Source organism: Phodopus roborovskii, unplaced genomic scaffold, assembly GCF_943737965.1.
Source record: "Phodopus roborovskii unplaced genomic scaffold, PHOROB, whole genome shotgun sequence".
NCBI classification, from domain to species: Eukaryota; Metazoa; Chordata; class Mammalia; order Rodentia; family Cricetidae; genus Phodopus; species Phodopus roborovskii.
In genome coordinates, this window is record NW_026125397.1 from 25,665,488 (window position 1) to 25,690,068 (window position 24,581).

Below are 24,581 nucleotides of genomic sequence, written 5' to 3' on the forward strand. Positions count from 1 at the left end.
GATAAAGGATGGGTTTTCCTAAAGCCAGTGAAAGAAAGCAAGCTCCAGTCAGAAGGCCCTCGAGGACAGGTGACTAGTGACCACTGGAGCTTATTTGTGACTCAAAGACTTTCAGAATTTCTTGTTTTATTATTATTTTATTTAGTTTTATGTGCATTGGTATCAGTGTGAGGGTAGCAGATCCCCTGGATCTGCAGTTACACACAGTTGCGAGCTGCCGTGACGGTGTGGGACTTGAACCTGGGTCTTGTGGAAGACCAACCAGTGCTCCTAACCACTGAGCCATCTCTCCAGCCCCACAGAATTTCTTATCAAAGTTCTTTGACGGCCAGGTGATGGTGCACGCCTTTTATCCCAGCATGAGGGAGGCAGCGGCAGATGGATCTTTGCAAGTTTGAGGCCAGCCTGGCCTATGCACACATACAGTAAGACCCTGACTCAAAAAAAAAAAAAAAAAAAAAAAAAAGGCATTTCTAGACCAAGCAATGGCTATGCTGCCAGCTTGCTGCAGAACCTGATGAATCACTTAGTTACCTTGTGGTCTCTTGTGCTATTACCACGATGACCATGTGAACAAGAGTCCACAGGCCTGACATCACAGTAAATCCTCCTCTCCTCTTTCTTAACGCCATCCTGATCTAAGCTGAATTCAGTGTAATCTTTTCTTTCCCATTAGAGTGAGAATATTCTGAAAGCAGCAGCCCGGGCTCTCTTGGTGTGTGTGTGTGTGTGTGTGTGTGTGTATGTGTGCATGAGTGAGTGTATGTGTATGTGTGTGTGAGTGTGTGTATGTGTATGAGTGTGAGTGTGTGCATGTGTGTATGAGTGTGTGTGCATGTGTGCATGCACACACGTGTCTGTGTGTAAGTGTGTCTGTGGTGTCCACAGTTGGAGGCACAGAAATTTTAAGAACATACTGACTGCTTGCCTCAGCTGCCTTTCCCAGAGCCTGATTGATCACTGTGTTTCTCAGCGAACAAAAAATATCCCTGAATTTCTAGTGCTATTGTGACAGTTAAAGGCAAAACACAGTTGGTCTGGATAGGTTCCAGTAATTAGCTAGATCTTGTCACCTTGAAGCAGACTTACTTCCAAGTATTACAGGGAGAAGAGGGAAAATTCTGTCTTGTGTCTAGGGTAATAGATGGTCGAGGTACAGCTTGTGCTGAAGTGATATTTGAGTGCACTGTGGGGCTGGGGGACACAAACATGGGGCCTTCCCATCTCCCCTCTCTGTTCCGCTCTGTGTGGTCTCACTACTGATGATTGGTGTTCACTGTAGTAATGCAGGCAGCGTGGTTGGCGGGTTGGGATTCCCTGATAGGATTATCTGTCTGTGATGGAATTAGAAGAACCCAGCAGCCGTATCAGGAGACTGTGCTCAACTTATCTGCTACTGAAATTTTCTTCATTCCCAAGAGCCTGATTTTATCCAAAAAGAAAAAAAAAAAAAAACCATAAAAAATTAATTTCAGTTGTTCATGCTAGCTTTATACTCCATCACTCAAATTCAGGCAGTCTGAGATGAGGATGTAAGGGAGGGCTGGGAGAGGTGATCATTTTCAAATCAGTCCAGCTGGATTTCCAGAGTGCCTTTCACATTCACTAGGTAAGATGTTAGGTTTCTTTTTCCTCTTCATTTGGGCATGTATTTAGTTTTGTAACAGGATTTCACTATGTAATCCAAACTGACCTGAAATGCCTCAGCCTCCTGCCTCAGCCTACTGAGTGCTGGCGTTACAGGCATGCGCCACCACGCCCGGCTTTTTAATTGAATTCAGGTTGCAGTGGATCCTGGATATCAGTGTTTTATACGCCGTGCTATCTTTCTTCTTAAGGTATCAGAGCCTATGACAATTTTCCATTCATTAAATCCTTCCTCTCAAGGTAGATGGGCAACGGTGGCAATTCTAGAGTGTCAGATGAAAACAAGAACATCTGTCTTACTTGCACAATTAAGACTCCAGAAAGGAGTTGGAGAGATGGCTTGGTAGTTATGAGCACTAACTGCTCTCCCAGAGGACCGGGTTCAATTCCCAGCACCCATACAGCTAATCACGGCTGTCTGTAATTCCATTTGCAGGAGATCCAATACTCTCACACAGACACACATACCAAAACAAAAAAGGACTCCAAAAATGGGTTTGTAGGATACCAACGTACTTAGCCGGGTGTTGGCGATGCACTCCTTTAATCTCAGCACTCGGGAGGCAGAGGCAAGCGGATCTCTGTGAGTTCAAGGCCAGCCAGGTCCAAAGCCACAGAGAAACCCTGTCTGAAAAAAAAAAAAAAAAAAAAAAAAAAGATACAGTGTACTTACCAGAACTGAATTGTGACCAAGTAGCTAGTGTCAAGATTGAGCCTGGTACACAGTGCTGTGGGACAGTTAGTGACCGTGATGGGTTTGTAGCCCTGGGTGAACAGTTCTCTGACTACTCCTGTCCCTCAGCTGCCCACCCAGCATAATTAACATTAAGTACTAAGAGGAAGAGTGCCACCTTTTGGATTGCAGGAATTCCTGGGCGTGCGTTGGGACTGGTGCACAGCCTCTCAGACCACGTTCACACCCGGTTTGCTATGGCAGCTGTTATACACGTCTGAAAGATTGTGGGTATGTTGACTACTGGTACTTAGAAAAACATCTACAAACGCCTGTGTATTCTCCCCAGCTGGAGCCGAGCGAGCGAGCTTGTGCCTGCAGTGGAGCCTACTGCTCCTCGAGACGGGCACGCTGCTAAAAGACTGAGGCAGATGGTGTTTTTACCACTTCAGGCAAAACATGGCACCTATGCTGCGACTCTCTACAATTTTAATTTTTTAACATTTTCAAGATGGCTTGTTTAAATATCTCCATCACGGAGACACAGACTGGTTCCCGGTCTCTTTTAAATCACTGCTATAGCTAGCTAGCTATACGGGCTTTGGCAAAATTCACTTGATCAAAACCAGACCCTGTGAAACACTGTGGAGTTTGCCTTCTGTTCATTCTTTTCCCGGTGCCTTAAGTGGCCTCTGACATCATGCTAATTCAGGCTCAAAGACTGCCGTTACAGTGGCCCCTTCTCCATACGTGTCTGCTTTGTTGTGCGCTTCTTATCATCTGGCCTGTGACTCGGTACAGGAGTGAGTTTTTGCATTGTTATTATTTGCGTGAGAGCACAGACGTGTGCATGGTGCACGCCTACATGACTTTCTGAGGAATGGGACGGGCTCTGTCCTCCCACGGTAGGATCTGCATGTTGAATTCGGGTTGTCAGGGTGGCATGTTACCCACTGGACCAGATCACTGACCCTGTTTGTTGTTGCTGTTGTTTTGTTTTTAGGTTTATTTATTTTATTATATGTAATGCGTGTTTTACCTGCATGTATGTCTGCGTACTACATGGGTAGTTGCTACCCATGGAAGCCAGAAAAGGGTATCAGATATCCTAGGACTGGAATTACAGGAAGTCGTAAGCCACCCGTTGTGGGTGTTGGGAAATGAGCTCAGGTCCTTGGGAAGAGCAGTATACATTCTTAACTCTGGAACCATCTCTCCAGCCCCCTAATGTCCTCTTAGGAGATTCCCTCTAAGCATAGAACAGCTCAAGGAAAGGTCCTGTGGCTAGTAATCTTTAGGCATCTGTTCCCTGTCAAGCGTAAGAGAACCCCTTGGGATGGCAGGCTGAGCTCCTGCTGTCTGTCTCCCAGGATAGGCTCATGGTTACGGGACAGCAGCTTCCAGCTGTCCCAGTGTGCCTGCCTGGAATCAGTGCCTGGTGGCTGCTGCTCTCTCTTGCCCTCATAACCTCTGGGAGGCGTTGTGAGATATATATTTGCATAAAGTGCACATGAAAACTCTCTTCCCCCCAGCAAAGATGCCCACTACCATTTGCACTCTCGTGATCACTTCCTTTGAGAAGAATAAGAATGTTTCCTCTTACATCGGGAGTCTCTCGCCCAAGACTTGCCATGCTAGCCATTTCTTTTTATTGTTCATAAATGCTTCAACTGTGTCGTTGTTATAATGTTGTTATAAGCTGACTCCCAAATCCTTTTTAATTGAGTATTTTTTTTTAAATTAAGTACTATTCCTCTTCCTTTACACACAAAGCTTATTTACTTATTTCTAACACAGTTTCTATGGCATGCTTTCCCACAACCCTAGATAGCTGGCTGGCCCCACGAAGTATTCTTGTTAGCACATTTAGACACCAGATGTTGCTGTTTCCTCCACCCTGTCCCCTTTTCCTAGGCAAGATGCTGCTTCTCCTGTGCTGGGACTGTGCAGGCACAGAGTCTCTCATTTTACTGTTATCGTTCCTGTTTTAATTAATGATAATAAGGGAGACTCCCAGCTGCTTTGACCTTCTCTGTCCTGTCTTGCTCCTGAAGGACTTGCAGTGCAGGAGATAAGATGTTTATAGCAGACTTTTTTGGGTTTTGTTTTAGTTTTGGTTTTTCGAGAGACGGTTTCTCTGTGGCTTTGGAGCCTGTCCTGAAACTAGCTCTTGTAGACCAGGCTGGCCTCAAACTCACAGAGATCTGCCTGCCTCTGCCTCCAGAGTGCTGGGAATAAAGCTGAATGCACCACCACCTCCTGGCCTGGCTTAAGACAGTTTATAGCAACTATTTATAGATTTATTTTTCAGTTGTGTGAATATATGTGTGTGTGCATGTATGAGTGCAGAGAATGTTGGATTCCCTGGAGCTGGAGGTATGGGCAGTTGTGAGCCACCCAGCATGGGTGCTGGGAACCAAACTCAGGTCCTCTGAAAAAGCACAACATGCTCTTAACTGCAAGGCCACCTTCCATCCCTATTCGACCAGTTTCCGTCCATGGCAGAAGGTAAAAGCCTTTGTATTGGGTTCAGCCCGTCCTTCCAGAGGACCCACATTCAATTCCCAGCACCCACACGGGCAGCTCATAACTGTGTGAAACTCTAGTTTCAGGAGATCTAATGTCCTGAGGCCCCAGGAACACACATGGGCACAGACATACATGCAGGCAAAACACTCATACACATAAAATGAAAAAGAAGTAAATGTTTTAAAGAACATTTTGTACCATATGAAACTTCTTGTCAAAAAAAAAAAAAAAATTTTTTTTTTCCCAGAGCTGGTCACAGAGAGTGGTGCACATCTGTAACCCAGTGCTCAGGAAGTAGGGAAAAGGCAAGAGGCTGCACGCCTGTAATCCAGGAAGTGGATGCAGGAGGATGAGAGACTCATTGCCAACCTAAGATGCATGATACTCACTCAAAAGAATTTTTTCTTCTCCACTGCCCAGAGTGTTGCCCTCCTGTGATGTTGGACTCTGGAGGCGGAGCAGGAGGATGTCACTTCCAGGCCAGCCAGCTTCAGCCCCTCCTAGCTTAAGACTAGCCTGGGCTGTACAGCAATATCCTGTCTGATCCCACAGGCAGTAACCAGCCTCCTCGGGCAGAATTGTGTCTTTCTTACCGTTGGCGCTAGACTTGCCCTCGAGCTCTGAGTGCCCTGCGTCACACTCCCCAGCGGCTGTCACCTGGCTTTGGTGATGATAGTCCTCTAATTTCTTAATGTTATTTTTAAATTAGATTCTTGTTCTCTGGGTATTAGCAATCCGACACACCTCAATCATATCAATAGATTCAGTGATCATTATATCTATTCCTTTGTGGATCATGGATAAAGCTATTACATGATTTCTATGATAAGCCTCTTGTATGACATTATTACAACATTATAAAGTACGTATGACTCCTCAGTTACTAGCCCAACTTCTGTGGATACTGTTTGAACATCGGCAATTGCAAATTGCTCTTACTTCCCTTCAAATATTCCTTGCTGTTGGTATTTACTTTATAAGGTTGTGCATAAAGTCTTAAATTGCTTAGCTCACAGTGGTAATAGTAATTAGTGGGGCGATCCATCCCCTTCTTTTTTCTTTCTTTTTCTTCTTCTTCTTCTTTTTGAGACAAGTTTCTCTCTGTAGCCCTGACTGTCCTTGCACTCACTCTGTGGCCCAGTCTAGCCTCAAACTTGTGTTCCTCCCATGCTCCCCACCCAGCAAATCCTACCAGTGTGCACTACCACAAACAGCCCAGCCCATTCTTAAATTCAAGCCTTTAGTTTGAGCTGTCTCTCCGGCCCCTTGAGTGTTTCCCCTGCATGTTCGTCTGTACACCACATGCATGCAGACCCTCAGGCCAAAGAAGAAGACATTGGATCCTCTGGAACTGGAGTTACAGATGGTTGTTAGCTACCATGTGAACGTCAGGAGCTAAACCAGCATTCTCTGTAAGAGCAGCAAGTGCTTTTAACTTCTAGGATATCTCCCTGGCCCTTGGCTTTCATATTTTAATAATTAACATTTTTTCTTAAGGCTACAGCAGATATTATTGTTGAAAACTAACTCTTGGTTGCAATCATGAATGGTGTATGTGTCCATCACTGTACTCTGAAGGCAATAAATATTTGCTGAATGAATAAATGGATGAGTAACTCAAGACACCCCTCTGTGCATATCTCTCTGTTATAATTCATATGACCTATCAGACTCCTCCTTTGTTCCTTAGTTTCCCTCAAGTATGTACGTCTGCTATCTAGATCTACCTAGATATATTTTAATATATTTTTGAGACATAGTCTTACTGTACATCCCCAGCTGGCCTAGAACTCACTCTTTAGACCAGGATGACATCTGCCTGCCTCTGCTTCCTTAGTGTTGGCATTAAAGGTATGTGTCAGTTCCTAAATGTAATATTGTATATTAATACAGCATTTTTAGCAATTCTTTAGCACCCCTTAATGCCCCCAGCTCCTTTCAGACCTACCACCCTCTCCTCTAACCCTCCCTCCCTCCCAGTTTCGTTTCCTGGATTTTTTGTTGTTTTCTTTTACCTTGTTTTTCTTTAGTAACCGGCTGCACTGAATCCAGTTTGTTTCTCCCATACACTTGTGGATGTGAGCTACCCACACGCACACACACACACAGGCATGCACGTGCGCACGCGCGCGCGCGCACACACACCGAGCCACCATCCTCGGTAGTTCCTCAGCTAAGGATAGATGCTCGTGAGCCCTCCTCCCCCATCCATCCATGTTGCCTGGGTGGGACTTGTGTAGGCAGCCACAGCTGCTGTATGAGTTCCTGAGTGCAGTAACCCAGCTGTATGAGTTCCTGAGTGCAGTGATCCTGCTGTATGAGTTCCTGAGTGCAGTGATCCTGCTTGTCCACTTTGCTTCTCCCTGACCTCTGCCTCCTATGTTCTTGCCGCCTCCTCTCCCCTGGCTGACCTCTCCGTGGGGAGGGAGCAAGACACAGACGCTTGTTCTCTGCACTTGGACCAATTGTGAGTTTCTGCATTAACCGCCCTCCGTTGCACAGAGAAACTTCTCTGGTGAGGTCTGAGAGCTGCACTGTTCCATGGGTGCAGAGATACCAGTTTACAGAGCAATTTGCTTATCCATATCGCAAAATAATAATAGGCTCACCTGTGGGGCCCATTAGCTCTCCAGCCCTGGGCTCTTGAGCAGATTTACAGCATGAGGCTTGCCTTTCCTCCTGTGGAGAAGAACTTAAATCCAACCAGAAAGCAGTTGGTTGTCCCCATGGGCTTATCTTGCCATGCCACGCCTTCTTGTATTGTAGCACGTGGTGTTAACAATTGAGTAAGACTGCTGATGAACTGTGTCCCTGAGCAACCTGCATAGCCCCTTCTGGTGCTGTGGGAGCCAGCTGGCAGGAAAGACACTTCTTGTCAATACCAACTTGGTTTCTCCATGTTTGTGGTGTCTTCAACACAGGGTCTGACTATGAAGTTCTGGTGGCCAAATAAGAGCAATCGCAGTGGCCTGCATTGTTTCAGGGCCTCCAACACACCTGTGAACAACAGTTTGAGGGCAGGCATCCCACAATGGACACTATGCTTACTTTGACAATGTATGACTTCTATGTAGGATGACTCCAATTAAACTCTCTGTGTGGGGGGGGGGGGGGCTGTCCTGAGCTAGGTGCTGAGATGCATAACAGAGGCAGAAGCAGTCAGATCTTTGTAAGTTTGATGCCAGCCTGGTCTACAAAGCGAGTTGTAGGACGGCCAGGGCTACACAGAGAAACCCTGTCTCAAAAAAACGAAAAACAACACAAAAAGTAGTAGTAGTAGTTAGTTAACCCTCCCTCCCCTACTTAAATACTCCTCCCAATTACTCCCCCCCCCTCCTTCTAACTCCCTGTGTGTGTGCCTTCCCCTTCCTTAAGCTCTCCTGATGTAAATGTTCTACCAAATGGTTACATCTTCACTTCCTTGTACCTCTTGGGTTGAAGCAAAGCTCTAGCTGGGGAGACCTCTAGCCTCTTAGTCTGGAAATCGTGTAAGAATGCGGTGCAGGCTAGTGCTGTGGGTGAGTGTGCTGCTCTGTGGGGCAGCTGCATTCAATTATTTCTCCCAGCTTGTGGCACCAGGAACCACCTGTGCACAGGAAGAGCCTGAGTGTCTTTATGTAGGGGATAGAGCCTCCTACCCCTAGGAGAGCCATCTGAGCCATTAAAATGGGTTTGAAGTAGATATAAAGGGAATACTCCTTCCTCGTCTTAAAAAAAAAAAAAAAATAAGGGGAGAGGAATGATTTTCTGAAATTATGAGAGAGAAGAAAAGAGAGGCACTTCTGTATAGCTTTGAATGTGGTTTTAGTAAGTCAAAAGTCTTTGTTATTGTCAAATTCATATACTATACATATAGTCTGATTTTATGCAGAATTAAGGATCTTTGGGATGTCACGCTGTCTGGTCCATGAGAAAGCTATAATCTGTTTAATTGGTATATCTGAAGCCATTCCCCCAATGTTTTCTGCACAGCTCCTACAAGCACACTAAGCCTCCCCCATTTATATTGGACAGAGTATTGATCCTTCATAATGAGCTTAGACATCTTTTCTGTAAAGCAAGGGGGCAGGGCGCCCTCCGTTTTCAAGCAGAATTACTGAAGTAACAGTAGAGCTTGCAGGGTCTGCAGACACAGCTGGTGGTTTATATGTCAAGTAGAGACTGGGGTAAATAGATCTTATCCTGTCCCTGCAACCCTTAACTTCCTAGCTCAATGGAAGGCCTTGACTGTTCGTGACTACATCATAAAGCCAGGCTCATCACGAAGGCCGCCTAGCGCATAGCACAATGGCTCCCCTGAGGAAGGGCTACCTGGCCTAGTGCTAAAACATAGGCTGACCTGTATTTTTAGTTCACTCCTGACAAGATTTGTGTGCACCTGTGTAGAAACAACAGCAGCCTTTCTGTGTTCTGTGCTTTTACTAACACACACACACCATAGTACACATGGTTCGCTGAATGCCTTACTCAATACACTAAGTGTTCCCCTAATTATGTTACAGTTGGCTGACCCAACCCCTCAGAGTGTGTGCATCTCTGCCATACTCCTCATGCTCTATCAACATACTACACAGGTTGTAAAGCAGGCTTAATAGTGCATATTATTCTCTGGTGTAGCATAATTCCATTCTCAGAAATGGTGTTGCCTAGTAAATGGGTTTATGTTCGTTGAGGTGGTGTAATGATTAATGTGACTTTTAAAAAGGTGGTAAGCATTCTTCACTCTGCCAAGAAAGTCTTACAGTATAACCACTGAACCAGTTCTGACAGTTGGATATAGTAGATGTGCCCGTAATTCCATCATGGGGGGGGGGATGCTCAAGGAGATCATGAAGGCAAGGTCAGGCACCTGGGCTAGAACCTGCCCCCACCACCAAAACAATTCTTACCCCCATCCCCTCCAGGGAGACAAGTATCTGAATCAACATGTACCCATCATGCCATTCCACAGAAACCCCACATTGGCAGACAAGATGGCTCAGCAGGGTTACCTCTGTGATACCTGCATGGTATGCGTGTTCTTGTCCCAAGGTGTTCCTTTTCATTAAATACCCAACATAGTGCTTGTCATGAGATTCAGTACAGACTGTATACTGATTCAAAAAAAACCACTCAGCAGGCAAGAATGGCATGCTGCTGCTGCAGTCTCCACCCGTGACACGGTTTGCATGTTGAATTTCTATTACAGAATTTACTGAAAATCTCTATGGGCCCAGTTAGGCTTTTTGAATTTCAATATGTAGAATTAACTTCCTATTTTGGAGTATGATACTAAAATTAAAAAAGAAAAAACTTTGAATCAGAATATGGATGAATCTATTCATTTACAAATCCTGAATTTTCCCTTGGAAGACATGACAACCAAGACACAATGACTGATTTTCCTTTGGAGTGAACCCTAAATTTAACTCCCGTATTACTGACCTCAGATGCTAAGCCTACTAAATAAATGTTGATGACCCTTTATAAATTTCAGTTAAACTAATTTTGTCCCACTTAATTACATTCTAAAATCAGGCTCAGGCCCTGAGCTGCACAAACTGATCTTGGCTTCTGCCTTTTACTAGTGAATTTTTGTTTGTTTGTTTGCTTTTGGTTTTTTTTTTTTTTTTTTTTGTAGCATGAATATGGATTTATTAGTTAGAAGAGTGGGAGGGATTCCTGAGGAGGAATCTCCTGTCTCTGTTTCTTGAAGGAGCAAGCATCCTGTCCAGACCTTTGTATCCGTAAAGATTCCCACACCCTAAACCGCATGTGTGGATGTGTCTGTCTGTGTGTCCGTGCATATGTGTACACAGAGTTTAAGTCTGTTTACACGCTTGGTAGGGTGTATCTCCTCGGGTGTGATCACTTATATTATAGAGTTGCTGGGTTACACTGCTGTCTTTGTGCACAGTCCTCCACTCTGAACTCACCACTGTGTGCTGAGGAGACAGCAATCTTAGGACGAGTTCTGATGCTACACTTCAGTGAGGAGACCTCCACACCACCCAGACTGGGCCTAATAGACATGTTGGGAGAGAGGGCAGTTAGCAGTCATTTTCCTCTTTGGGGAGGCTGGGTCTCACTGTGTTTCCCATGCATCCTTGAACTCACAGTCTTTCTTTCTAGGCCTCCCAAGCGCTGGAATTACAGACTGTGCTTTTTTCTAAAATGCTTTTTTATTATGGATGGTTATGAACTACTACATAAGTGCTGGGAACTGAACCTAGGTCTCTGTAAGAGCAACATGTGCTCATAACTGCTGAGCCATCTTTAGCTCCCGTGTGTTTTGTTTTGTTTCCTTCCTTTACAGAGAATAACTTAACTTTAAAATGGTCGTAGGCTGAACGTGTGCTTAATGGCAGAACACTTGTCTAGCATGTATAAGGCTATGTTTGATCCCCAGTATTCAAAATAGATAAATAAGTAAATAAACTGGGCGTGACAGTCACACCTACCTATAATCTCGTTACTTGGGAGACTGAGGCCAGCCTGAACTGCACAGTAAGTTCCGGGCTATCCTGGGCTACAGAGTGAGACTCTGTCACAATAAAATCAAACTAAATGAGTAAATGAAAACATTAACTGATTTGTAGATTCATTTTCAAACATTAACCTGTTTCCAGTTCATCATCAAGTAGGGACCTGGACAGTTTCAGACACCTCCATGATCCCATGTGAAATAATCTATGAGTGTTTATACTTAAAGCAAGGTGCACTATGCGCATGTGTGGACCCCATGCTCTTTTCTGAACTTTGCCAGTTTAAATTAACTCAGGTGATAACTGTGTGTGCTGTGAGTGTTCTTTTTCTGCTGGATAGCTGGGAAACCTGGGCTCAAAGAGGCCACTGCTAAGTCCAGTGTTCTAGGTCCACTGTTCTAGGTCCACTGTTCTAGGTCCACTGTTCTAGGTCCGGTGTTCTGGGTCCACTGTTTCTAGGTCCGGTGTTCTAGGTCCAGTGTTCTAGGTCCACTGTTCTAGGTCCAGTGTTCTAGGTCCACTGTTCTAGGTCCGGTGTTCTCTGTCCACTGTTCTAGGTCCAGTGTTCTAGGTCCACTGTTCTAGGTCCACTGTTCTCGGTCTACTGTTCTCGGTCCAGTGTGCTCCAGTCCTGTGCCCACTGCCCCCACTGTCTCCATGTTTGTGTGAATATGGGAGAGTGGTCACCAGCCCGTGCATGTCACTTGCTCTCAGAGGGCAACCTCTGTTGTGGCTCCTCACCTTCCGCCTTGATTGGAGCAGGGTCTCAGGATTGATTCTGTTTGGGGTGTGTACACCAGAATAGCTGGACCAGCACGCATTCAGGGCATCTTCAGTCTCTGCCTCCCATCTCCTCTCAGGAACACTGAGACCACAGTGTCTCACTGCACATCTGGCTTTGCATGGTTGTGGGGATTCAAACTCATAGCCAGTGCTTTAACTCAGTCAACTGTCACCCCAGTCCTGTTGCCTGTGTTGTTATGAGACACAGCAGAAGTGAATTGATCCTGTAATTGTTGAGTTAGTTGAGCTTAAAGTGTTTCCCATTAGACCTTCAAAGGTCTTGTGTGGCTTCACCTGCGCCTACAACGCCACCATCTCTAGAAACAGTGACATTCTTTCCCAGAGCCCATGTCTCCCTCTACGTCCCATCTCAGTGGGCTTTGGGTGTCAAAATGGAGATCAGTGTATCCAATATCACGTGCTCCCATAATAGTGCACAGAATGATTTAACTCACAAAAGTGTAGATGGGCTTATTAGAATGTGAGTACGTTACCTATTGCTCAATATTTTTCATAGCATAAGAGTTTAACGGCCTTTCAAAAATAAGTTTATTTTACTTCACTGTATTTTACATAGGGTTTCACTAAGTTGCCCAGACTTCTGACCTTTTGTGGGGGTGGGGGTGGGGGGTAGAGTGGGCATGTGCACAATTTGCAAGAGTCTGTTGTCTCCTTTTACTATGTGGGTCTCCTCCACCCTGTGGGTTCAGCAATGGAACTCGGGTTATCAGGCATGACAGCAAGTGCCTTTACCTACTAACACATCTGGCAGCCAAGATGATCTTGACTCCTGTAGCACTGGCTGACCTTGGGTTTACAGTCCTCCTGCTTCTCGGGTAGCTAGGACCCAGTTTGGGTTTGGTTGGGTTGGGCTGGGTTGGGTTTGGCTGGCTGGTTGTTCTGAAAGGGAGTGTTGGTTTGAGCATGAATGTTCTCCTAGGCTGAGTGGGTACTGAACCCTTGGCCCCCATTGATGGTGCAGCATTATTGGAAGATGTACACCATGGAGGCAGACTTGGGGAGTCATAACCTTCGGTTCACTCTCAACTCCGTGCTTGTGTTCCCAGATGTGATCTAGTAGCTTCCTACCATTCCTTCCTAGCCATTTATGGACACCCCTTCTGGAACTGCAAACCCAAACATTCTTCCTTTTACAAGTCCCACAAGTCATGATGTTTTATCACAACAAAAGAAAAATAAGGAACACAAGAGTTCATATTATTTGAGAATGCCCTTATGTTATTGACGTGGTGGCCTTGCCTCAGCCCCCAGTGCTGAGATTAAGGCATGCACTACCATGCCTAACTTAAACAGCTTTTTAAACCTAAGTTAACTTCCAAAGACAGCAGTGAGACCATCCACACCTGTATTTTGGACTTGACCATCTGGCAGTGCTTACAAAGCATGCATTTGCCTTTTATATCTACAACATGGTCTTGGCTTAGATATTCTGAGACTTTCTGTGAGTCACTGCCAAATCAGAGCTTTTAGTTTTACAATTATTTAAAGCCAGATGCACAGCTATACCATTAGCACTGTTAAATGTTTCCTTGGCTAACGATGGCTTATTGTCCAGCATGTCAGAACCATCCCGATCTTGATGCTGTTCATTTATTAGCTATCTTTCTGGCATTGTGACATCTGAAAATTAAATTTCAATATGCATTCCTTCTTCGTCTTCATTTAAGTAACTCCTAGAAATGCAGTAAAGAAAGCCAGTATTGAGTCCTGACAGCATGGCTAGAGATTGCTTTCATCTGCGATAAAAATGTGCTATAAAACATTTTCTAGTAAGCTCGACTTATATTCCAAATCCATATTACCATGTTCTTTTGGTTTGGTTTTGGTTTTTTCAAGACAAGGTTTCTCTGGAACTGGCGCTGTAGATCAGGCTGTCCTCGAACTCACAATGATCAGCCTGCCTCTGCCTCCTGAGTGCTGGGACTAAAGGTATACGACATCAAGGCCTGGCTATATTACTATATTCTTTAGTAACCTCTAACTTACATATAAAGGACTAAGTTTCTAAAATCTAAACTTTAACAACTCTGATATTTCTGAAGCTAAGACGCAAATGGGCTTCCCCCACCCTCCAAAAAGAAGAGGTACTCAATGCTTAAAAGAGGCTTGCTGTGTAAACCTAGTGATCAGAGTCTGCTCCCTGACCCACGTAAAGATGAACAAACAGTACCAGCCCAAGAATTGCCGTCTGACCTCCCTATGTGTGCCATGGCACATGAGCCTTCACACACACCACACGCACGCGCATGCACGCATGTACACACACAGTCATACACTCACGAACACATGCACACACACACTCACGCGCACACGTGCTCACACGCACGCGTGCACACACACTCATAATAAATCTAAAATAAAGAAAAGAAGGATTGTGGGATGATGCTATATCTAATTGGAAGAGAACTTGCCTAGCATGCTAAAGCCCTGCGTTCAATCCTCTAGAAAGATGACTCAGCAGCTGTGAGCACTGGCTGTTCTTCCAGAGGACCTGGGTTCCGTTCCCAGCACCCACTCGTTGGGTCACAACCCTCTTTAATACCAGCCACAAGGGATCAGACACCCTTCTCTGACCTCTGAGGATACCAGGCATGCCTGTGGTACACAGACATGAATGCAGTCAAAACACCCACATACAGGGGGGGAAAAATCTAGAAGTAAAAGGTGTAGTGATGCCTATCACCTCAGCACTCAGGCGGTGGAGACAGGAGGGTCATGAAGTTCAAGGTCATTCTCACCTACTTTAGAGATCTCAACGCCTGCTTCATAAATAACTTCTCTATTCATCTATCTACCTCCCAGCTGAAGCCTCCCCCTTCCTCCCCTCCCAGTCCCTCACCTCCATTTCTCCGTCCCACCCCCAATCCCCTCCTCTTCCATCTCCATGCAGGAAAGGGCAGGTCTGCTATGATTATCAATAAAACATGGTATAGCTAGTTGGACTAACACTAAGCACCTCCCCATGTAGTAAGGCTGGGCAAGGCGACCCAGGACGAGAAGTAGGATCCCAAAAGCCAGTAAAAGAGTCGGGGGTGGGGGAGGGGGCTGTTCATGCTCTTAAGAGCCCCATTAAAGGACCAAATTACACAGCTGTCACATATGCAGAGAGCCTGGATCAACCCCGTGCAGGCTTCCTGCTTGTCAGTTCAAACTCCACCTAATGTCAAAAGTGATTTCTTTTTTTTTTTTTTTTTTTAAGTCACTGGTTCATCTTGGTGGTTCTTTTTTAAATTATCCAATGTTTTTTATTGTTTTACTGGTGTTTTACCCACTTGTATGTCTGTGTGAAGGTGTCAGATCCCCTGCAGCTGCCGTATGGGTGCTGGGAATTGGACTCAGGTCCTGTGGAAGAGCAGCTAGTGCTCCCAACCACTGAGCCATCTCTCCAGCCCCCAAAACAATGTTTTTTAACAGAAGGACCGCATGCCCACCCCCACATTGAGACACTGGAGTGTGGAGGAAAACCAGCAGCCAGTTCCTGGGGCGCACGCCCTGATTTCCCTCTCGGTCTTGGATGGCTTGTTGATGGATCTGTCCCTGTGGACAGATCCTGCTCTTTCTCTACCGTAGAATCACTGCCCATCGCTGTGAAGTGCGCCCAGATCTCAATTTGTAGTTTCTTATCACAGAGGCCCTGTCACTCCCCACTCTATGAGGGTGGTGCCGGCAGCAGTGTAACTCAGTGAAAAGGTTTGAACTGGATATTTGCAAGGGCTTGGGTTCTGCTCCGAAAAGGTGAGCCTGTGCTGGGAACCCCATTACAACTGCCTGTCTTCCCAGCGTCCGCGAGCCATCTAATAACCTCTGGGGCCTTGGTATTGTCCACCTTCTCTTTTGTCCCTGTTTGAAGGCGTGAGCCAGTTGCTAGTCACCCTTGAGGGTCCTCACGGCCCCCAGTAACTGGGAGGGACACCTGTGATGGTGCCCTGAGTGGAGATCCACCCGCCTCTGCCTCCCCAGAGCTGGGACTGAAGGCGTGCATCACCACTGCCCAGCTCCATGCAGTTTAAAGAGGCTCTGATTCTCTCAAAGCCCTGGTCATACTGTGATCTCCAGGGCTCAGGACTGAACTCTCCTCGGAGCCCTCATGCTTTTCCCTCTGTCTGTCTGCTCATGGCATTGATAATTCTCATAAACTCATTAGACGCCAGTAACAAAAAAAAAACATAATTTTTTTAAAGGCTGAACAACAGCGTTGGTCAGACAGCTCATCAGGTAGAAGCATTTGCTTTCCCGGACCTGGTGTCCTGAACTGGATCCCCCAGGCCCACAGTGGAAGGAGAAAACCAACTCTGGAAAGCCATCCTCTGAACTTACACACATACACACACATACACACACACACACACACACACACACACACGAGAGAGAGAGAGAGAGAGAGAGAGAGAGAGAGAGAGAATGCAGTAATAAATCAAAGATGTCTAAAGCAAACACCATGGTGTGGTGGCACACGAACACGCCAGTATTCTCAGGTGTGAGGTGTGGGAGGGTGGCTGTAAAAATCAATCAGTCAATCAATCAATCAATGGCCAAGCCAGGTGTGGTGGCTCCTACCTACAATGTCAGCACTTCAGGGATGGAAACGAGTTCAAGGCCAAACCCAAAATCCTGTCTCAGAAAAGGGAAAGTAAAAGTGTCTTTGGTTTGTACGGCTGTGGCCCTCTCCTTTGCCTGGGCCTGCAAATCAGGGAGAGCCCTGTATACAGAGCAGGTGCCAGCCATGACCCTCAGGGAGGCGGTAAGCATTTGTTGCTGGAGCGGCCAGAGAGCTCACTACACCGATGTGGGCAGGGCCTTCGCCTCTGGGACTGTTCCTGTTCACGACCTTAGACGTTCACAGGACCTATTTCTGCACTGCATTTTCTCACTGTCGCCTGAAACTGTAACGATTCGTCATTTGGTTCAGTTTGAGTTTTGTTCCTGACAGAGGGTCTCCAGAGAGCCAAGCCCAACCGGGCCCACAGCTCAGTATGTAACCCAGCACTAGGATTATAGATGCATTCCTCCATGCCTGGCTTACCTCGTGAACTCTAGCATCAAGAGGACAGGCTTTATTCATTTCTCAAGACGCCGATCACCTTAATATCCAATTAAGTGGCCATAACTAAAGCGTACTCCTACTTTCTAGTAAATAAGGTCATCGTCACAGCTAGGCAGATTATCATAGCCTGTAATCCCTGTCCCAGGAATCGGAGGCAGGAAAGCCACAATTTCAGGGCTAGCCTGGACTACATAGAGAAACCTATGGAAAAATTCTCTGGCCAGGTGTGGTGGCTTTGCATGTAATTCCAGCCCTTGGAGGCTGAGGCGGGAGGGTTGTTGCCAGGTCCAATACAGCTTGAGCTACAGAAGGAGATCCTGTCTGAACAAGGAAGAAGGAAGGGAGGGAGGAAAGAGAAAGGAGGAAGAAGGAAGGAAGGTTGGTTCTCTGAGGACTCTTGTCCACGTCGCTTGGCATCTCATCCCAGCATCCTGTCTGGTAAAATGCGATGGGGGTGAAGATGTTGTCTCCCGTCTTTCCCTGGTACCCTTGAGCAGAGGTACTGCTACCTCCCCCTGTAACCAGTCAGGGCTTACAGAGATCCACCTGCCTCTGCCTCTGAGTGCTGGACTTAGAGGCGTGAGCCACTGCAGTCAGCAACTCTTTAATGTTTTAGAAGAACTTGAGCCCTAGCTTCCAGAAGCACACAGGGCTCCTGCTTAGACAGGGGTCACATGAGCAGCATGCACGCTGCGGTGTTTAGTAAATGTTACTTACAAATGCACCTCCCCTCTCCCACTCCAGTCTTTGAGTGCACGTCTTTAACTGGATGCTCCAGCTGGGGATTTGCTTAACTTACTTCTTCGGGTGGACTGCTCTTCCTCAAGTGTAAGGCTGACTTCTGGATTTAATTATCTTTGTGCCCTAAAGTACTGTATCAGGGAAATGAACGGGCTGACAAGCCACCTTTTGTATTTATGTGTGTGTGTGTTGTTGTATGTCCTATGTCGAGAGTGAATTTTAAACCTTAGAGCCAAAACTCTTTCCATCAGCTTTTGCTTTTTCAAAGTCAAAGTATGCATGAAGCCAGAAGAACTGGTTTCTGATTTTTAAAAACTTGCTTACTTGTTATTGTCACGCATGCGTCTGTACACGGATTGTAGGTGCGTGTGCTGCGGTGGGGTATGTGTGGAGGTCAGAGCACAACTTTGTTGAGTCTGTCCTCTCCTACTTCTGTGTCAGTCCTGAGGATTAAACTCAAGTCCTCAGGCTCATACAGCAAGCACCTTTCCTCTCTGACACCATCTTACCAGCATTACTATTACTATTATTGTTATTATTGTTGTTGTTGTTATGCACTTAACAGCTGTCATGTGGTACATCTCTACAATCCAAGCCACTTGAAAGAATGTGGCAGAAGAATCACGTGAACCTGGGAATTTTAGGCCAGCATAGGCGATAGCAAAATGGTAACTCTAAACAATGAGTAAAACACAGTCACCCAAAATAAATGCCCTGTGAAGTGAAGTGCACCAGTGTGGTGATCTGGATCTCAGGCTTCAACTCCGACTGTGTGTGTGTGTGTGTGTGTGTGTGTGTGTGTGTGTGTGTGTGTGTGCGCGCGTGTGTGCGTGTGGGGGGGGGGGCGCTGTGCTGGGATCACACGTGTAAGCTACCATGTCTCGTGGCATCTGCTCTTTTCTCTGTTCTAAGACAGACTCTCACTGTGTAGCCCTGGCTGGCCTGGACTTGCTCTGTACACCAGGCTGGTCCTGTTACCTCCTGAGTGCTGACATTAAAGTATGTGCCCACATCTGCTTTTTAAAGTTTCATATGTGAATCTCATGATCAGCTTTTTAAAGCTCAAATTAATGTATCTTTTCAAACAATATTTTACTCATACTTTTTTTTTTAAATTACGTTATCAGTTGTGTTTGTGTGTACAGAGGACACAACTTTTAAGAGTCAGTTCTGTCCTTCCGCCCGTAGGTCCTGGGGAGAACTGAATTTGAGGCTTTGAATATTCCAGGGAGAGTGACCTACCAGGCTACAGGATTAAATGTCCTACTAACTACCATCAAATATTAAGCTGAACCTGGTTCAGTAAAGTTCACAGAAGGGCGAGAGCTGCAGTTCAGTTGAAAGAACAGTTGCCTAGCGCATATGAATCCTTGGGATTTAATAAAGGAGGCAGGTGGCTCCTAGGCCTGTAATCCCTGCACTCAGAAGGTAAAGACTGAGGGCAGAGGCTGAAGGCTTATCTTTGGCTACACAGTGAGTTGGTGGCCAGCCTACACATTGTCTCAAAAGTAAAATAAAGTGCACAAAATATCCTACAGCATAAAAATATTCTATAGCATACCTGTTTCTTTTGAAACTAGGGTGAGGCTCCCTGCTACCAAGGACGCGCCCAAGCCAAGTCCTGATATTTAAGAATTTTGTGATCCCAGGCCCATGGCAGCTTGAAATCAGCCATGATAGGCATATTATACCACAGAAATCTTCAAATGCTACATGGAGAGCTATTTTTCATTACTTTTTGGGGGGGGCATGAGAGCTAATTTACAAGCATACTACTGCCTACAGCTTCTTTCTCCCCCCCCCTCTCTCCCTTCCTCCCTCCCCCATCTTGTATAAACCAGGTTGGCCTTGAACTCCTGATCCTCCTGCTTCCAACTCCTAACTGCTAGGGTGCTGGGATTACAGGCATGCACTCCATCCATACACAGCATTGTAGTTTTCAAATACTTTATAATTAAACTTCGAAGAAAAAGGAATGCGACTTTCTCGGCCTGTTTTTCAGTGCTGTCCTGGATCCCCTGACACCTAACTCTGTGAGCTGTGTCCCACACTAGGCCTGCTGCTGTCCTCCTGTGTCCTTCCCCGCACACTCGGCCTCCTGCTACTCCTGACCCTGCATCTTCTCTCCAAAGCGCACTCTGCAAGGCTCTCTGGAGTCTCCTGGGTAATGTGTCTACCCCACCCTGCACCTCTAGCCCGGCACAACTGCCTTGGTGTTATTGCATTTCATTTCTCTTTAATCAGCCCCTGACTCTTGAGAAGGATCACTCCGCTCTCACATGTAGTGGGTGCTCCATGAGTTCTTAGAAATTCAGCATGATTCCTGTAGACATACATCCACTTGCCAACCTAGAATCTAAAACATAGACCTGTCCGAGAGTCCAGGGAGATTGCAGATAAAGAAAATGGGGGGGGGCACACTGTCCCTACTAAGTGTCCTCAGGATCTGAGTCCAGCTTCCGTTGACATCACTGTATACCAACCAAAACAGAGCTGGTCTGATTAGATGGGATGTCGTAAGCAACAACAGCTGAGGCCTCGGAGGACGATAAATAGGCTGAACTGTGAGTGACTTATACCATGCTCTCTCACGCAGTCCCCAAGCCCTCCACCAGGAGCTAATCCATCGTCACTTTAAGCTGAGAACAGTTGAGGAGCTTCCCTCAAACTGCAAAGCTACAATAGAAACTTGAGGCTGGCTGTGCATGAAGCAATTGGCAGGAGACTGGAAAACCTAGGCTGGAATAGTCTGTGTGGGTGCTCAGAATCTGGTTTACTAGTGTGTGCCTCTGGAGGCCAAGGCGTCCATATGCAGCCTCTGAGTGAACGGTGGAACATGCTAGTATTTCATCTCTTGGGGGAGGCTGGAGCAGAATTGCTGGAGTGTAAGGCAGGCAGGAACTCTATAGTGAGTCAGCCAGGCAAACTGACATGCTCTCCCCCCCAAAAAGTGAACCAGCTTAGCAGGTAAAGGCACTTGGTGTACAAGCATGATAGGAGCTTGATCCCCAGAACACACACACACAGCGCTCTGTAAGAAAAACTGAAAATGAGAAATGTGACCTCTGACCTAAGCTTTGCTGAGTTCCATCTAGTCTCCTGAATCACTGAGTTTCTCTGGACCTCTGACCTCCTGGTTATATAATTAGAGTAATAAACCAGAATATGTTTTTTATTCATGTTTCATGAATTATACAGTATGTAGCTTAAAGTCTCGCAAGGAAGTCAGTGAGTAGAACATGAAAATAAAACACTGTCCTCCAGGAGAACCAGAATAATCTGAGCGCCTAGAGGAAAAACAGCAGCCAGCTCCTAGTGCCATCATCCTAGCTAGCAGAGTTCCTCCCACCCAGGTGAGATCTGGGGAGTTTGCTAGACATGGGAAGATGATCCCAGGACAGCCCTGGGTCAGCTCTAAAAACTGCAAGTGATTCTCTGTAATAATGAGCAAAGGCAGGAAGGAGAAAATGAAGCTGGGTAAGAGCAAGACTCGAGAAAGGACTTACCCACACTCTTCCTGAAACAGCTTGGACTACTATGGCTGTTGAAAAGCAGTGACAGGTTTTAGACAAGACTGTATTTGCAATATAGTATACATTTCAAATCTTCTTGCAATATGGCATGGTGGGTGTAGCATAGGGATGCAGTGTTGTTTGGGGATACTCTTTATATAACCTAGCTGAGGGCTAAATCCGAGCGTTCCAATGGAGCAGCATGGATGCCTGCCGGCACAGTGACTGTGTCAATGAAAATGTCCACATCAGAGCTGGGCAGTGGTGATGCACGCCTTTAATCCCAGCATTCAGGAAGCAGAGGCAGGCCTATCTGAGTCCCAGGACAGCCTGGTCTACAGAGTGAGTTCCAGGACAGCCAGGGCTATACACAGTACTCTCTGCGGTGACTCGGATATCCAGGCTGAAGATTATCTCTATGAGGCTGTCCCCGGTGGCAGAGGGGAAGCCCTGGAGGGATGGCACGGACAGCTCCTTGCTGCAGCCCTAAGTAGCATGCATCTTCCCTGACTCATAAACTGGGTCTGGTACCTGGCCTCACCCAAGGGTCTAGCCTCTGGTGAGCTAGCCTGGGACTGCCTGACGCCTGGCTGAAGGGATGAGAGGTGCCTTCAATGTGCTCACTGAGAAGACCGTCTAACTGGGTCAAAAGATGTCGCCTTTTCTATTTTGTTTGATTGTTTGAAGATCTCTGTCATTAGAGATGTGTATGGGTCTGTGCATATGGGTGCAGGTGCCAGGATCCCCTGGAGCTGGGGTTAAGCTCATGTGAGCCACCCAACATGGTGCTGGGAACCCAGCTGGAATCCTCTGAGGAGCAAGCAGCCCACCCCGGGCCAGATCTACATACACCCTCCTCCTTTGTCTTTTGTTTCATGGTTTGTTTTTGAAATAGGGTTTGGCCATGTAGTCCAGGTTGGCCTCTAACACACAGAAATCCACCTGCCTCTGATATGCAGCGAGTGGGACCTTGGCGGATCCCATGGCCGGCGAGGGACGGACACACCATCAAGCAGAACTTACGTGGGAAGTTTAATGGGGAACGGGAAGGAAGTAGGAGAAAGAAGAGACAGACAGACAGAGCTGCCTTCCTCTTCAGAGAAATGACAAAGAGAGCAAGAGTGGGCAGAGCTTATCTCAGAGGGACCTTTTGAGTGGCAGGGTACTGCTTGCCATGGGTGCAGGGGTAGCTCACTCTATCAGGTCCCAAGGGGAGGGGCCAAGGTGTCCCTGGATGATAACAGCCACTTTTCCTGACCCCTTGATCTTTTCTTATAATCACAGAAAGAAATTGTAATTCAGTTTGTTGGTTAATGGGAGTTTATTTTATCCTTTACAAAAATGCTTTGTTTCATTCTTCGCAAGTAAAATATTTTGATTTCAAATAAGTTATAGGTTTAATACTATGTCTTGCTTGAACTTTCATTTTGATTTATTTTGTCGACATGAGGCTGTTGTTTTAAGTTTGATTGAAGATGTTAGTGGACAGTTCCTGGGATCCGGGGATCCTGGGATAAGGAATCAGGCTGGTGAATTGTAAGTGCCAGAGAAATCTCTGCTCAGCCCGCACTCTCTGCAGATCAAGGGTTGGGTGTGGGAGGGGATGAAATTGGGCTGATTGCAGCCTATTGTGCTGCTCTGGAGCATGCTCCTATAGCCTTAAGGGATGGTGCTGGAGATGCCTGGAATGACGGCCTCTTTCCTCCATGTGAGGGAGCACAGGCACATCTGTCCCTGCCTTTGTTTCCAACACACACCCCTGGTTAAATTGTGGTACTCACTGTACACCCAAAAACTGACTTATTGTGCTTTTATTTCTTAACAGTTGCGAGAAACAATCAAAGCTGGCAAAGGTGTGACTTCAGCTATTGACCTGTGTCGTTACCATGGAAACAAGGCACTGGAGGCCCTGGAGAGCTTCCCTCCCTCAGAGGCTAGATCGGCTTTAGAAAACATTGTGTTTGCTGTGACCAGATTTTCATGACACCAAATTAAAAAGACGCTATTGTTCTTAGCTGAAAAATCCAGAGATTGGGGTGGACAGGAGAGCTTTTATGATGAGGTAACTAACAAGTTAATGATTTTTAAAACATATTTTTTTTTCCCTGTTCTTTTATCTCGTTGCTTAATGACTCTATCTTTTTTGGAACCACTACAAACAAAATGAGAAGGAAAAAAAGGTCACACAGTTTTCACCTGTCACACCAGAGCACACTTGAGGCTGCAGCAACAGAAATAATTAATGAGACTCACTCCCGTGACCTCAGCAAATGCACAGGAAATAAGTCCTTATTGATTGGACCAAGCCAGGGATGGCGCCGGGGCGATGGCTGTGGTTTTTCTTCTGAAGAGGACAGAGCAAGCTGGGAGCTGCAGGCGTCAAGAGAAACACTGGACTGCAGCCAGGGAGAGCACATCAGAGCCTGGTGGCCCGTCCATTGTAGTGTCGTTCTGAGTTAAGCAAAACTAGGGCTTGCTTGCTGTCTCAACATCATTTCTCTGTGGGTATAATGAGAGAAGCTTATACATCAAGGGTTTTTATCAGATTGGTGAGTGGTGGGAAAAATGTCAGGTCGTTGCCATACTTGGAAGTTAAATATTAAAGAGTTGTCAGGTATTGATTCAATTGTATCACAAATTGTCTGCCTTTCTTTTTTTTTGTTTGTTTGTTTGTTTTGTTTTGTTTTTCGAGACAGTGTTTCTCTGTGTAGCTTTAGAGCCTGACCTGGAACTCGCTCTGTAGACCAGGCTGGCCTCAAACTCACAGAGATCCACCTGCCTCTGCCTCTCAAGTGCTGGGATTAAAGGCAGAGCCCTGTCTTTCTCTCTTAAAGATCAAGTCTAAGACACATTTCAAGCCAAGCCTGGTGGCACATACCTTTAGTTCCAGCTCTTGGGAGGCAGAGGCAAGTGGATTTTCTGAGTTTGAAATCTTGGTCTACAGTATGAATTCTAGGACATCCAGGGCTACACAGAGAAACCTTGTCTCAAAAACAAACCAACAAGGCACATTAGAAAGTCCAATTTTTTTTTTCAAATACAGTATATTCACTTATGATGCTTTGATTTAGGGACTACCTCTCGTTTTTAAAGCTTTCAGAAATGAAATTATTGTAGTGGGATTTCATTGGTGGGAGTTCTATTTTAGCCTCAGAACGTCAACTTCT

The 24,581-nt window shown here is 46.0% G+C and overlaps 1 protein-coding gene across 1 annotated transcript in view; it reads left to right on the forward strand.

The window, feature by feature from the left end:
- Positions 1 to 24,045, forward strand: part of Pdss2 (decaprenyl diphosphate synthase subunit 2) — a 167,033-nt gene extending 142,988 nt beyond the window's left edge. The window contains exon 8 of the mRNA XM_051175586.1: positions 23,240 to 24,045. Coding sequence (XP_051031543.1) covers positions 23,240 to 23,398 — 159 coding nt within the window. The 3' untranslated portion in view covers positions 23,399 to 24,045. The remainder of the gene's footprint in view (positions 1 to 23,239) is intronic.
- The last annotated feature ends 536 nt before the right edge of the window (positions 24,046 to 24,581 follow it).